The sequence below is a fragment of the Embiotoca jacksoni genome, unplaced genomic scaffold (genome assembly GCF_022577435.1).
Source record: "Embiotoca jacksoni isolate LCO1_2020_lvr unplaced genomic scaffold, fEmbJac1.0.p SCAF_9, whole genome shotgun sequence".
NCBI classification, from domain to species: Eukaryota; Metazoa; Chordata; class Actinopteri; family Embiotocidae; genus Embiotoca; species Embiotoca jacksoni.
In genome coordinates this window covers 6,801,448-6,816,084 of record NW_027185447.1, presented here as the reverse complement: position 1 = coordinate 6,816,084, position 14,637 = coordinate 6,801,448, and the positions used below count along the sequence as shown (strand labels likewise).

Below are 14,637 nucleotides of genomic sequence, written 5' to 3'. Positions count from 1 at the left end.
AGAAGGACGGATTGGACAGACGTGAGTCACGTTCCAGTGTTCTTGACCTCAGACTTTTGCTCACCAAAATCTATTCAGTGAATTTTTTAGCTCAACGTTGGTAACAAATTGAAGAAAGTCCCTTAAAGCGTTCTTGAGATATCCTGTCCATGAGAACGGGACAGACAGACAGATAATAACGCTGGCGCAGAGGCATAAAAAGTCAAAAATCAGGAAATAGAATTAAAAGCACCTGGAATATGGCATCATACCTATTTTTGGATGATTTTTAGAGTAAGAACAATGTGTCAAATGACGACTCAAGTTGTTGTCAGGCCTCATCTCAGTGGAATGCACATGCAGTTGCCTGTTTATTAGAAGTGACAAAGTTGACAGGAAAACCAATTGAGCTGGAGGGCTCAGATTGAAGAAGAGGTTTACGGGGAAGCCAGAGGCTGGATTGTGGATATGAAAGGTGAGGACAAAGTCACATGGCAATGAAAAAACATCTGCCATTTGCATCAATCTAATGGGGATGGGTTGCAAAATATTATCATCTTTTAAGTGTGTCACACTCATCAAGATATTAAGGGCCAATCGTCCAGTGACTCATAAATAATGATATGCAAGATAATCACAACCTTGCAACTAATTCTTCATATTCAGCCAGTTCACATGATGCATCCATCACCTACAAAGAGCAGGTGAAGAGCTCTCCTTCACACCATGAGGGATTATTTTCACCCTCAGAGGCCAAAACACTATCAATCTTACTTATCTCCATTGAGGGCTCATTATCCACTCATCAATGAGAGTCCTGAAGATATCTTGTTTTGCATGACAAATCATCAGCAGGGCCCACTTTAACCCACTGTCCTGAAGACAGATTAAGATACATCAATAGAGGTGATTAACCTCTTTCAGAAGCAGGAGGCTAATATCTGTAATCTCTCTGAACATGTTGGTTTACTTTTTTTTAACACAGCTATTCCTAGGAGAAAGGAAAACTACAGCTGACAACCCAATCCCTCCTTTTTATCCAATAGGGCTTTTAACTGTGTGAGCTGACGTCATCACAAACACAGATTACAGAGTCAGAACAGAAAAAATATATAAATTAATGAAGTAAAAATATTTTCTTTCATCCCTAATGGCAGTTCATCCTTCCCATTCCTCACAGGCTGAGAGTCATCTCCAGAAACACCTGCCTACACATTGACCTCTTTACTTGACTGTCTACCTGTTTTATTGCACATAGCTCCATTGAAAATGCATTGCACACACATTAAAATCCACAGTCAGTCCCCTCTCAGTGTTCCCGCTGGGCTCAGCATCCAAAGCAGAAAGCAAAGCAGAGTAACCTATTAAAAACTTTCAAACAAATATATGTCTCTCCACAGTCAAAATACTTTAAACCACAACCCTGTTGCTTTTTAATTACATGATACACAGAGAGCTTATTATGTCCCCAATGGCTAACATGCCCTTTTCATCCCGTTATGAGATAACGGGTGAGGGTAACTGCTATCACATTAGGCCCTCTGCTTTACTGCACAACATACTGAATCTTATTGTGTATGTTGCATAGCAACAGCATCAGTCTTGCAATACACATTTAGAGTAATAACTAACTTTGGCAAGAAACTGCTGGTTTCCCTTACGGATATATCTAATAAAATGTTATTCAAACATTTATTTGTGGTTTCAAACCATGCTAAACTGTACAACCAACACTGCTGTGCTGTATTGATTGTATTCCAAAATCACATGATGTGTATTAAATGAAGAACTTTGACCTCATCATTTTGCTTGTTTGTACAGTTATCTACAGTGGAAATATGAAATCGGGCAAAGTGGTTTGCAATGTTGCCTCACAGTTGACCCTGTACAGTATCACAGGGGCGCTGATCCTGTGATCTTGATAGGATCCTCTTTCACTATAATACATCTATTATTATAGATAATGCAAGAAAAACTGAATCTCTGACAACAGTCTATTAATGGCCCGTCTATCCATTTTCCAGAGGTTTATAGTGTATCCATGACACCATTTTGCTTCAGCCTATTTGGGATAAAACAAGACCAAAATTCAGTGTGCATAAGCTGGTATGTTGTTCAACTGTGGATTAACTATTGGTAGGAGAGGGATGGAACTTTTTATGAGAGATGACAATATTTCCTGAACTGTATCATGATCTTCTTTTAGTGAGTAGCTCTCCTTAGGTGCTGTCATTTTAAAATATCCACTTACTGCGGCAGCAACAGAGCAAATATTCAACTGCACATACTCATGAACTGAAACCACAACAATAACATGTTGTGAGCCCATGCCCCTTCCGCTTAATCACAGCATTTCACTAATGCACAGCAGGGTGGCGGAGAGAGTTGGCAGCACGCTCTCTAACCAGATTCAAGCCTCTCTGTGAGTCCTGCTCCACTCATGTCTCAAAACCAAGGCAGTGAAACAAAACCAGCACCAGTCATCAAAAAACAGAAAAGAGGCGGTCTGTGACCTTGACCTTTGAACATCCCGTCAAGAGAGGTAAGCTCAGAGATCATTTAGAATCGATATTTCTCTGCTGTAGACTGAAACCAGAAAATGTTCCTGATCAATGTGCCAATATGATGAGTATGATGCTGTCTCAACTTGCGTACTTCCATTGGCACACTTGTGTTGTTCAGTACATGTAAGTACTCACTTACGCAGTGTGTGAATTTCAACAGGGTGGTGTTGTCTGAAAATCGTACATGGCCGTCCCCTTATTGGGAAAGGACGGCCTCAACATCTGAACTCATTACCCACAAAAATATAGTTGCTGGCTTTGTTTGCGCATTACACTAAAAGAAAAAATGTACATGTTTTTGTGCCCTCTGTTTCATGCACACAATTAACATATTGACGGCTTCAATGGGACAGCAGTAAAGTGCTTCTTAGTGAAAAATGTGTTTTTTTGTGGAGACGTACAACTGGCATTTGAGCGGTGTTTGTCGCCAATTCCAGCAGGTTTTAAAAAATGTTGGTGGCCTCTTTCCTTCCCTTCCACTACTTAGTGAAGTTGCTGACTGTTGATTGTGAGAAGTGTCCAACATTTCATACTAAATTGTTTGGTCACTAGCAATACACCATCTGGGAACTCATTGAACTGCAGGTTTGCTGTTAAACAAATTTTTTTTTTTTTTTTTAAAAAACCCTGTAAAATATCAATCTTATTGACTTATTAAAAATGCATCTTTTTTTTTATCTGCAAAAAAATTAAATATATCGCAGAACTACCATAAAATTACATACTTTAAATGAAGACTGTGGTTGACTGAGTGAATGTATACTTCAGAACCATAGACTGTATAAAAAAGTGGCTATAGCTTTCAGGTCTGAAAAAGCTCTGGCTCCATAGACTCTTCTCTAAAGAAATACAAAGTCAATAATTTTTTTTCTGAGTCATTATGGTATCTTTTGCTAAAGTCACTCCTTCTTATTAGGTTTCTGGCAGTCTATCTGAAAATAATTACATCATCATTTAGATATTAAACCTCAAAAAGCCATATTTTTGTGGGTGTCTGTTTGATTGGCAGGCCTGCTGTGCAGTCAGGTTTCAGATATTGGTGTGCAGGCATAGTGTCTTTGAGTTCCTAATTATATCAAGTTAGATCCACCGCTCACTCCTCCACAGCTCATCCAAATATGTACACTTCCTGCTCCAAAATAGCAAGATGGCGACAGACGAAATACCGAACTCGAGGCTTCAGAAAGGAAGTTCACAAACCAATGGATGACGTCACTGCTGGTTGCCACTTGGTGTGAAGGCTTTTACTAAATGCCCTCCAAATAGTAAGCGTAGGTACGTCAGCAGCAATTTGAGACCCAATCTGAATATAACTCAGTACCTTCAGTAGACAATATGTCATTAATGAATCAGGTATGGTTAGAAGCTGTCAGAGCCTCAGAACTGCTGTGAAGGTGCTACCCCCAAAACAACTAGGAACACAATGTGTGAATTTAAGTATATTACTGTAAATAAACATTATTTTAAATATAACTGAATTAAACCCATTAAATAATACCAGTGGTTTGGGGCAACCCCACAGCCGAGTAGTAGGGTAAAAGGCCTTCAGCAGCTGAGGCCCTACTTTGATTCCTGTCCAGCTGGAACTTTACCACCCGTCATTAACTGCTCTCTTTCCCAACATTTCCTGTATCCATATTTGAGGGCAAACTGTGAGATTTATGCTTGTTTTGTTTTTGTCACATCGTCAAGAATATTGTTATCGCAGAAATGCTCAAGGTAATGTTGCTTTACAGACATATTTCCCACCCCACAGTGCAGAGTTCACTTCCAAACCGATTGTGATTTATTCAAATCACAGCCTAATCACAGTTTTAATCTAAAAAAATATCCAAGAAAGTTCAAAACACTTAACTACCATTTAGAGATTGAATAGAGCAAGTCTCACTTTGTTGGGACGATGAAGCTGCATTACCAAACCACAGAAAGCCAAGCCTGGCACAATTTATTTCTAAATACTATGTGCAGCAGTCCTTAGAAAACAGCTTGCGTAGGGCACTTGTATGTCATATATACTGTGATTTCCAAAATTTCTTGGATGCACTTGATTTTCCAGTGACACAAAAAGCTATATATATCTAATATTACCAGCCGTGCGGCTTCAGTCAGTGTCAAGAGGATGCCTAACCACAAATTTACTAATAAGGTAAAAGGTACTGGAAGATTAAGAGCCAGGATCCAACATGCTGTTTGATGTTTCTGGAACATTTGTCTTGGCGGAGTGGCCAGCTTGTCACAAAGTAAGTAGTTGAATTTTCCATCACAAATCTAACCCTCGGGGCTTTCTTCCTGTTTATGTTAAGCTACCTCCAGCTATGAGTGTGGCTGAATCACTGGGCGCCATATGGCAGAAGAATTTTTCTTGGAAACAGGCATGTAGCTTAGGTGAATCTGGGGCTAGACAAACATGATATATTTGATTATTAATTTCAAAGTAGCATAAAGAAGTGAAAGCTTCCCAGAAGGGTGATAATTTGAAAATCCTCCTTTCATTGTAATTAAGGTTACATTACGGCACAATGCCGTCGAGAAGAAGGCGGTCAGTGTTGTGGGTGAGTGAAAAATAGAACAGTGTGAACACAGGCTAACGCGGTCACAAAATGACAGAGCCAAACGTGTGACAAACAAAATGTCACACATGCCCTGTGAAACACTGAGTTTTGTTGTGAGACTTTGTGGTGTAGCAGCAACTGTCACATGTAGGCTAGGGCACTTTCTCTGAGCAGTGAAAGGGATCTTTGGTTTGTATAGCCACTTTCTGACCTGCGACTTCACGTAATCCATTCTCCTCTACTTCTACTGGGACTTTCTGATGGGTACTTTATGAAATAGCATTTGAAAGCATGTGAAGATCAGCTACATCCTCATTCACTGTCGTTATAATGAGCTTCAGTGAAAAAATATAGTTGATCCTGGCGCACAGCATTCAACACCCACAATATAACGGGGAAATAACTCCACACATTTAAAGTATAGGTAACTTTCTCAAAGTTATAATACAACTGTCTTCTTTCTTTGACTTAGTTTAGTTTTCTTTTTAGTCAAGTTCGAGATGAATATAAAATATATTCTAAAGCGCCGGTACAGTTAGATTTTGTCATCACAAAATCATTAAGATTATATGTGTGCTGAAAATAACTGAATATATAAAATATTTGACCAAGTGTGGGGAGTTAAAAATGGCAAACCAGTATCACTTATGGTTTGTTAACCCACTATGTAACAACACTCTTTAGTGAAGAGTACTTCTCAACTGTATCAGCATTTTTAGGTTAAATTTTTTTACTCAGAAATTTGTAAATCAATGCATGCATTCTTATATTTCCAATTAACAGATTCAATGATATACTATACCTTGATAAAATGACTACCAAAACACAAAAGGATTATCAAAGAAGCTAAAATTGTGCATACTGTAACACATCTCCACAACTGCCTGCGTAAGTTTGCGTGTCCCCTCTTGTATGTGATAACCTTTGCGATCACAGCATGTTCACTTCTCTTTTCTAATGTCAGCCTATCGCTTCGAGCCAATACATACACTAGTATCTAGGTTATTTGTCCCTTTTATTGATGCGCTTGCTGTCACTCACCAACAGTACGCTCTGTGATTACCGGTCTTACAGCACATCGATTTAATCACTCATTTAAGTAGCTACATTATTGTCATTCAACCTTTTAATTAGCGCACTTCTCGATCTGCATTTGATAGTAATGGAATCCTACAATATAGGTCAGATCTGCACCGTAAAGGTCCACGGGAATGTTTCCTTTTCATTCAAATATTTAATATACTTCCTCATCAACTGAGCTGCTTGTGCTACAGGACACCACCTGTTTGGATAAACCCTTGCTGTTGTTTTTTGTTGTTAGATTTTGTATTTTATTTTTACATCCATTATGAATCACCTAATCAGCGATAAATCTGACGTTATTGCAATTAGCTGTGTGACTCTCATCTTACCTTTGACGAGATGTTTAGGCTCCTAACGGGCTCATTGTTCCGCGGAATGAAAACAGTCGTTTTAATCACATCAGTTCAGGTCCGTTAAAGTGGCTTCCCAGCATTTACATCCCCAAACTGAGCAGCGTCGGGAGTGTCGACAGCATCAAGTTAAAGGAATGACCTACGAAATGAAGGATGAGCCCTGAAACACCACACCACCACAGCTGGACTCCTCTTGGATCGTGTTGCCCTCTTTTTTTTTTTTTTATATCTCATTGACGAGGAGAGCTTATTCTTGTCAGCTTCTTCTTCACGCAGCACGACTGTTAGGAGAGCATGTGATTTGTAGGTAAAAGACGAAATCCTTCTTCTAAACCGAACCTGGCGAGGCGAGCGACGGACGAGGCAAGACTGCTGCGCGCTCCCGACAGATCATGCTCGCTCGCGCGGCAGACACTCCGTGGCCGTGGGAGTGAACCGCAATGAGAAATAATTCATGAAAAAGAGGTCGGCATTTTCACAGAGCAAGAACTGCTCCTGCATGTTGCATTTTTGCTTTGAATTTAAAAAAAAAAAAAAAAAGTCCTGCAAGCTGTGAATGAACATGAAGGCATATTCTTGTTAAAGGTCTAATTTGAATGAGTTGATTAAAAAACGGACCTCATTAAGGCTACTTTGGCTGAGAGGAAACCAGAACAATCAGGAATGGCTAACAGAGATTATTACAGTCAGCTATAAATCTAAAAATTATACGGAATCTAATAGTTTTCATCATCATCACTTAAATAACCTATCAACTGTAACTATATCAACTATAACTCTTGTTATTCATGCTCCTTTAAATGGGTCTCTTCATTGACATTATGCGACTTGTTACATAAGACTCCTTCCCCTGGATGATTCTGTAAGAGTGGCCTTCCTCCCATAGGGCTCAGATTGTACCCAGTGAGAAAACTAATAGACCCTACATGAGGAGGAGAGACACAGAGGTCCCCAGTGCCTTGGTTTTTGGACACTATTAAGGATTATTTTCCTTTATTTGGTGGATGGTCTGATGAGCATGCAGCCACGTTCTCCCTGCCTCCCATTCATTAAAACAGACACACACAACCACACCTGGGAGCTGCCCATGCAGGCACAGTCAGGCTGTTCAGTCTGAGCTGAAATGCCTTTTTAAAAAAAAAAAAAAAAAAAAAAAAAAAAGCAGGGTTGGAAACGTCACAGCTGATCCACTCAATACTTGCAGTAGGCTCACCTAAAATGTCAAGGATTACATTCTAATTATTCAAATTACATGGGACTGCAACAGAAACAACACACCCCTGTCAAATAATTCCTGTAAATTTAGCCTGCTTGATCAAATATGTGTAAGATTTTTTTAAAAATAAACTTGGTCCAAAGCCATGAGAGGTGCACTGCAGAGAAAACTCAAATAAAATATTCTTGTTTCCGGAGGAAACCATGGATACCAAACATCTGGGCAGCTCGCCTTTAGTGTTACTGAAGAGTAAAATGAAAATCTTCAATAATTCTAATATTAGGAGTTTTTTTTTTTTAAGGAACGTAGTTCACCAACGTGCAAAGTTCCTAATAACACAGCTGGGCCATAATTTGCTTTCATTGTTAATAATTTTATTTTTTTCTCTCCACATTTTCAGGGATCATCATCAAAATTGGGCAGCAAGCCAATTAAAAAAATACATTTGGTTTTATGGTTTATAAACTGGAGATTTGTTTATAGCCTGTCTGGCTGTCTGAGCATTAGTGTTGTTTGCCGTGTTGGATTCCACTATCTGTTTCCAAAGACGTCCCTGACCTCAGAAATGAAATTGGAAATAGAGGTCATTAAATCAGTTATTTTAAGGTTTTCCTTTAACAGCTTATTACCAAACAGCAACCTTTACACCCCAACAGTCATGTCATGGTGCACATCAGAGCTGCATCGACTCACTGAACAAAATTGCTGAACTATAACTTTGCAATTGACATTGATTTATGTGAATTGATTTATGATTTATTTTGTAAAGGCTTTGCCAAGGTTTAATTTAACACAGAAAGAATCTCCTCATTTCTGTGAAGACTTCTTTAAACTTCAAATACCAGCAGCTAAGCAAAAGACCCTTTTGATGAAACACCCTGAGAAGATGCAAACAACATAAAAGAACAGAAGTTGACTGTGTGTGCTCCCTATAGGTGTGTGTGTAAGAGAAAGAGAACCAAAGAAGGGGAAGGCTGTTAAAAGAAATGAGTGACAAGTTTCTCTTTGTGATGGCGCATGCACATTTTCCAGCAATTTTAAAGCGAATGACGCAACTTGATTCAATGACGTGTCCAAAACATAATTTCAGTGTTACATTTGAACAGTATGACTCTGCAGGAGCGGGCCCTAATCTACTTTGCTCATTATTAACTTGTCAGGGTAAAATGAGTCAGGACTGCTTGTGCAAATCAGTCAGAAGATGCATGATAGCAGTCCATTTACAGAATTACAATGGGCAGTAATTAAATGCTGGCCTCCTGGCTTGCAGGAAATTAATCAAACATTTGTCTTGTGATCATTTGAATAATTTCCAATTAAGCTTGTATAATAAAATGAGCAGTTTGATATTAGTTGTTGCGGATGCTTTATTTTTGTAGTTTAATCTTAAATAAATCCATCGTTAGACCTGAACAAGGCAATAGAGCTTGAGTTTGTGTGATGCTAAGTGACCTGGAAGTAAAAAGTAACAGAAGGCCTTCCCGCCCACTGGCTCCACGGGCACCGGACTGCCCCCTCTCTCACCGTCAGCTCCACGATCTCACATCACATCTCACACACACACAAGCACAGACACAGCAGCTCTTTAATACTTAAACGTGTTTTGAATGTCCTGTTGGTGTGCTCTCTTATGGTCTACTTTTCCCACATCCTCAGGATTGCCACCTTTCTGTGCAGAGGAGTATGTGTGCCCTACAGTCAGAGGTAGCCAAATTTAGTTGTACTCCGAGTGAGGTCTGCTGTGGCTGAAAAAAAAAGGGAGGTTCCAGGGCAGACAAAAGTACGGCCCATCACTTACTCCTCTGCAAGGAAAGCCCTGCTGGCTCCAAGCCCAGATAATGCAGGGTGGCTGAATGCAGGGCTTCTATCTCTGCTCTGTGAAGGTGTTCCAGAAAGCACAAACAAAATGTTTAAAAAAGAATAAATGAAACATTGACTTTTTTTTTTAAACAGTTTTTAGTGTGCAAGGCTTTTGTCTACAACATCTGCAACTTCTGCCAACAAACCTAACAGAATAGTTGCCTTGTACCAATATTGACAGACATATTTGCAGGAGTGACCTTGAAGTATAATGCTCACACGGTTCAGGTTTCTGTGTCTTGTCTCTTGTGTGGAAGCGAAGCCCCTGCTGCCAGAAAATGACTGACGGGACATTCTTAAACTGTGAGCACAACGAGGAGAAAATGCAAAGGAGGTCACTCGGTAATGAAAGCCGAGAGTTTTCTTGAACACCAATCACTTTATCATTTATCTTTCCTTCAGAGTCCTTAATGGTTTTTCTGCTGCACCAGAGGATCATTCATCTAAGTAGCCTCGTCGGTCTCTCTGCACGAGGAAACAGCAGAGAGAGCTGCTATCCCCTAATTTAGATGCAAACGCATGAGTGGAAATATGAGATCAGCTTTTTGCCTTCATGTGATTGTTCTTATTCTCTGGAGGGAAAAGCAGTTTGACATGTCGACTCCTCTGGTGTCATTGACTTTAGTGCATTTACTGTAGTTTGTGTGTGGCAGGCGCAAAGATTATATTTATGAAATATTGTGCGATATAAAGCAGACTTCAACATTTTTGTAGCTACCTGCAGGAAATACATCCATTTCTGATAATGTGATCTCTTCCATTTTAAGTCTGTTCTTCCACATAAGTAACCATGGTTACCATATTGTGTCTCTACGTATAAAAGCCAGCTGCTCCCAGCTGAAATGGCTGAAGACTGTAATGAACATTGTTGTAAATGATGAGAAATGATACAGTCTCTGAATGTTTTCAGTCAGGCAAGCCTATGTTGATGTTGTACATACAGCAGATGCTTTTCAATAAGGTCATATTTCCCAGAAGTCTTGTCTTGCCATCTGAAAGGCATCCTGTCTGATTGTATTGTGTTCTCCCCCTCTGTGCTCTCCCTCTCCCACAAGATGCCTCTACTTCACTGGGGTTAAAAATAGATATATCCCCCCGGTGCAGCTTGGGCCTAACTTTATTTTCATGGGGGAAATGAAAAGCACACATACAGAGCTGGCTGGAGGGACAGAGGGAAAAACAATAACCTTCAAGAACCAATGACAAATCAGTTTCTGTCTGTGTAAGAAAAACAGTACGAGGAGGAACAAAGGTCCAAACAGAAAGACATTTTCCTGGGGTTTAGACATGTGTCACTTTCTGGTTTTCATAGATCTCACTTACTGGTCTTTAATCTTTTTATTTCACTTTGGTTTGGATCTCAAATTAGTCCATGCCATCTGTTGCATAGGAGTAAAGCCCACCTACTCCTCCTGACAAATCAAATTCCCGTCTCAGAGTGTCAGTCTCAAATGAGACGCAAATGAAAAACCAATCACATATTTAAACAGTCACTTTTATGATAGGTTAATAATCTCAGTCTTCGGCCTTGACATGACCATATGGATATTGATTTCTCACCGGCTCAATTCATGCCTCTGATCTGTGTGCACAAACCCAGGAACCATGCAAGGAAAATAATAGATGGCTTTTATGAAGCAGTGAGAAATCCTCACATCTTCTCTAGCAAAGGGAATAAAATGAGTAGAAGACAGAATAGAGGGTGAGAAAGAGTGACAAACAGAGTGGATGAGAAAAGCATGTAAGCGACATTACAAAAGGAGAAGATGGGTAAGGACATGTTGGCAAGCAGGAGCGGGAGAGGAGAGTATGTTGAGGCAGAGGGAATGCATGGAGTCAGAGTGTGACAGACAGGCAGAGGAGGAGGAGGAGGAGGAGAGCACAGAGGAAGGAGAGGGTGGGCATGTGGGAGAGATGCGAGTTGAGTCAAAACCCCCGAGCTCCCCTGGTTTCTCTGTGAAAGACACAGTGCTGAAAAGATGGATAACATGTGCCCTCTCTGCCAAGGCATGCCCAAGACAATGACATCATCGCCATCAAACTAGCAAGGACACGACGCGAGAGCCCCAAACTCACGCTTGGATCTTTTATTCATTATTATTCACTCAGTTATTCATTGTTTTTCCTTCCGCTCAGACTATCACTTTGCACTGACGGCATCATTAAGTCTTCATGTATAAAGATCCGCAAACAAAACTGTACTTTTACTTCTGCATACACTCAGACTGTCACTTTATACTGACAGTGATCATGAATACATCAATATAAATAACTCCAAAAATAAAACAAGTAGTCTCACTCTTACAGCTATATGTGGACACTTTGGTGTGTAGCACAGGGGAGAGAAAAAAAAAATCACAGGTTCATGTTGAACAGGAGGCTACAGTCACAAAGCAGGAGAGAGGGTTTTTAATTCCTTCATTCTCTATGTTGTGTGGGGTTAATATACTGTACTGTTGTTGCAGGGATTTAATTCTGACGAGCAGCAGCGTCACTGGCGCTCCTTATCTGCGAGTCTCTTTGCTTTGCTCTGGAGGTAACGTGCTTTGCCTTCTTCGAAACGTCTCTGCTCTTCTTCTCCTTCAATCTGAAGAAAGAAAAAAAAGACAAAAGAGATTTGTTTTCAGACACGTTCATCATCTCCACATATTGTGCACTAGAGTGTTTCCCCTCCTGTTATTATATTTACCGTAGGCATGAAGTTCTGATCTAATTTACCACACTGTGCTGTTATAATTGTCATTCATCTTCTTGCTGAAATACAGAGCGAATGACTGAAACTTGGAGAGGCCTTGGAGGAACGCATTTAAGTACAGTTGAGTGAAACCATATGAGGTGATTGAAATTCCTCTATCTGCATGCTTTTGAAGGCATTTAGACAACACAGCGCATGAATGTGTGTCATCTACTGAAAATTTTGAATAACTGTAACACTGACAGCATGACTGAAGGATGGCCAGTCTGTGAGGCTCTTCATGAGTCCAGCTCTATGTTCATTAAATTATCTGGACAACTACTCAGCAGGTTGTTTAATATGAACATGACAGTCAAAGCACATACTGTAGAGTATAACTGTTATGATTTCTGGCCTTTCATTTAATCTCACCATTAGGTCAAACAAAGCGGTGACCAACACTGACGTCAGTCATTGGTTTGTGAACTGCCTTTCTGAAGCCTCAAATTCGGTATTTTGGCCGTCGCCATCTTGCTATTTTGGAGCCAGAAGTGACCATATTTGGACGAAATAGGGAGGGGTAGGCATTGGATCTAACTCGATCAGATTGGGAACCCAAGGACACTAAACTCCGCCCACTGATGGTGAAAACCTGACTGCACCACAGGCCTGTCAATCAAACAGACACACACCCAAACATACATCTTCTTTGAGGCCTAATATCTACTGAATGATGGGATTTTTTTTCCGACGGACCACCAGAAAACTCATACAAGTAAGAAGGAGTGAAATTCGCAAATGAAACCATAATGACTCGTGAAAACTATTTATTGACTTGGTATTTCATGAAAGATGTTAAATAGGAGTCTGTGGAGCCAGATTCTTTTTGGAGCCTCCCTCTATTAGCCATCGTTGGTGTTGCACTTTAAAGCACATCTGCATTAACTTAATTCTTCAGACCCGGAAACTACATCCACTCTTACATACAGTCTGTGGGTCAAACCTTATTCTGACCAACACACTCTTCCACAATAGGGCCTGCTACACACAGTGTTATAGAGAATACACTGTTTCATATCAATAGCATGATCACACACAAGAGTTGTGGAAATCCCTCCTGGATTTACAGCTGCCATCTATCACTTTTACACTTCTGTTTCTATTCTGTGCAGCGTTGTGAAGAACAAATCTTTTACCTTCACTTACATGGAGCTCAGTTTGACTGCTGATTCGTGGGAGGAACCCCTTGGTAGTCCGTACAGTTTAATTAGACTGCATAGCAACCTCATGACTTAAACAACAATACCACCACCAGTGACTCTGTCAACACATGCTTTTATGGTGCTTTCTGTTTTCCCACTCCCTCATCTGCCCACTGCTGCATCGAAGCAGTGAATGTGAGCATGTAACACGATTTGTGTGTCCTTTTATATGTAAAATGCACTGTACAAGTGAATGCTAGTGTTAATGACATGTTCAGATGGAGAGTCTTTGCTGTGCACACACACCAGGTGGTTGGTAGATTCAAGAGTACCTGCCACTCAAGACAAACAGGTTACGAAGCTGACAGATGGCACCTTAACTTTATGGAGAGAGCAGGGTGGTAACAAATATGACGAAACATCATGCCAGGGACAAGCCCGGGGGGGGGGGGGGGGGGGGGGGGGGGGGGGGGTTATGAATCAAATGTGATGAGAATATTAAAATAGTGACGAGGAACTACGAACACAACACCAGTGGGAATATCTTTTTTTCTGTCTTTAATCTGTTTTAGAACAGGTTGAGGAGCATACAGCTGTAGTATTGGTTTGTTTGTTGTATGCCAGTTATATAACATACTGCTCAGTCAGTTTTTCTTTTGCCATTCAACTGAAAGTAATGGGTAATTCCAGTTCATTGACTTTTAAAAAGAGAGAGACCAAAGTTTCAACACAGTTCAGTGTTTTCAAAAATATACATGAACAGAAATAATGCGCTATAAATCTGTTTTTCAAAAAGTTAAATGACATTCATGAATATGAAACACTTTTCTCTTTTTAACATATTTAAGCGATACCTGCTCATTGTGAATCAGTAATATCCTCCGTTTCCAACCTCACTGCAGAGAAGGTGGGTATTTTCTTTTAAATGTGGTAACAAATGAGTGTAACAACACTGTAACACTGTAAATGTAACACAAGCAGTTGAAAAAACACTGTAGCCATGTTGCTAGGGAGACAACTATACAATAGTCTCTATTATTCAAATTGTTGTTTTTTTTGTCTGTTGATAATCCTGTCTATCCAATGATGGAGTGTAGTAATTAGACAGGAATATTTAGTAGTTAACACTTTGAACTGGACTGGAAGAAGCAAAA

General features: G+C 40.0%; 2 protein-coding genes across 7 annotated transcripts in view; both read right to left on the bottom strand.

The window, feature by feature from the left end:
* LOC138192630 (probable G-protein coupled receptor 153) overlaps positions 1-6,913 on the bottom strand; it is a 38,154-nt gene extending 31,241 nt beyond the window's left edge. For all 3 annotated transcript variants that reach the window (XM_069140156.1, XM_069140155.1, XM_069140157.1), the window contains exon 1: positions 6,508-6,913. The gene's annotated coding sequence lies outside the window, so the exon portion shown is untranslated. The remainder of the gene's footprint in view (positions 1-6,507) is intronic.
* Positions 6,914-11,679: 4,766 nt separating this feature from the next.
* The window catches only part of acot7 (acyl-CoA thioesterase 7), a 55,882-nt gene continuing 52,924 nt past the window's right edge, over positions 11,680-14,637 (bottom strand). For all 4 annotated transcript variants that reach the window (XM_069141052.1, XM_069141054.1, XM_069141056.1 and 1 more), the window contains one exon: positions 11,680-12,194. In XM_069141052.1, the coding sequence (XP_068997153.1) occupies positions 12,099-12,194 (96 nt within the window). In that variant the 3' untranslated portion in view covers positions 11,680-12,098. The remainder of the gene's footprint in view (positions 12,195-14,637) is intronic.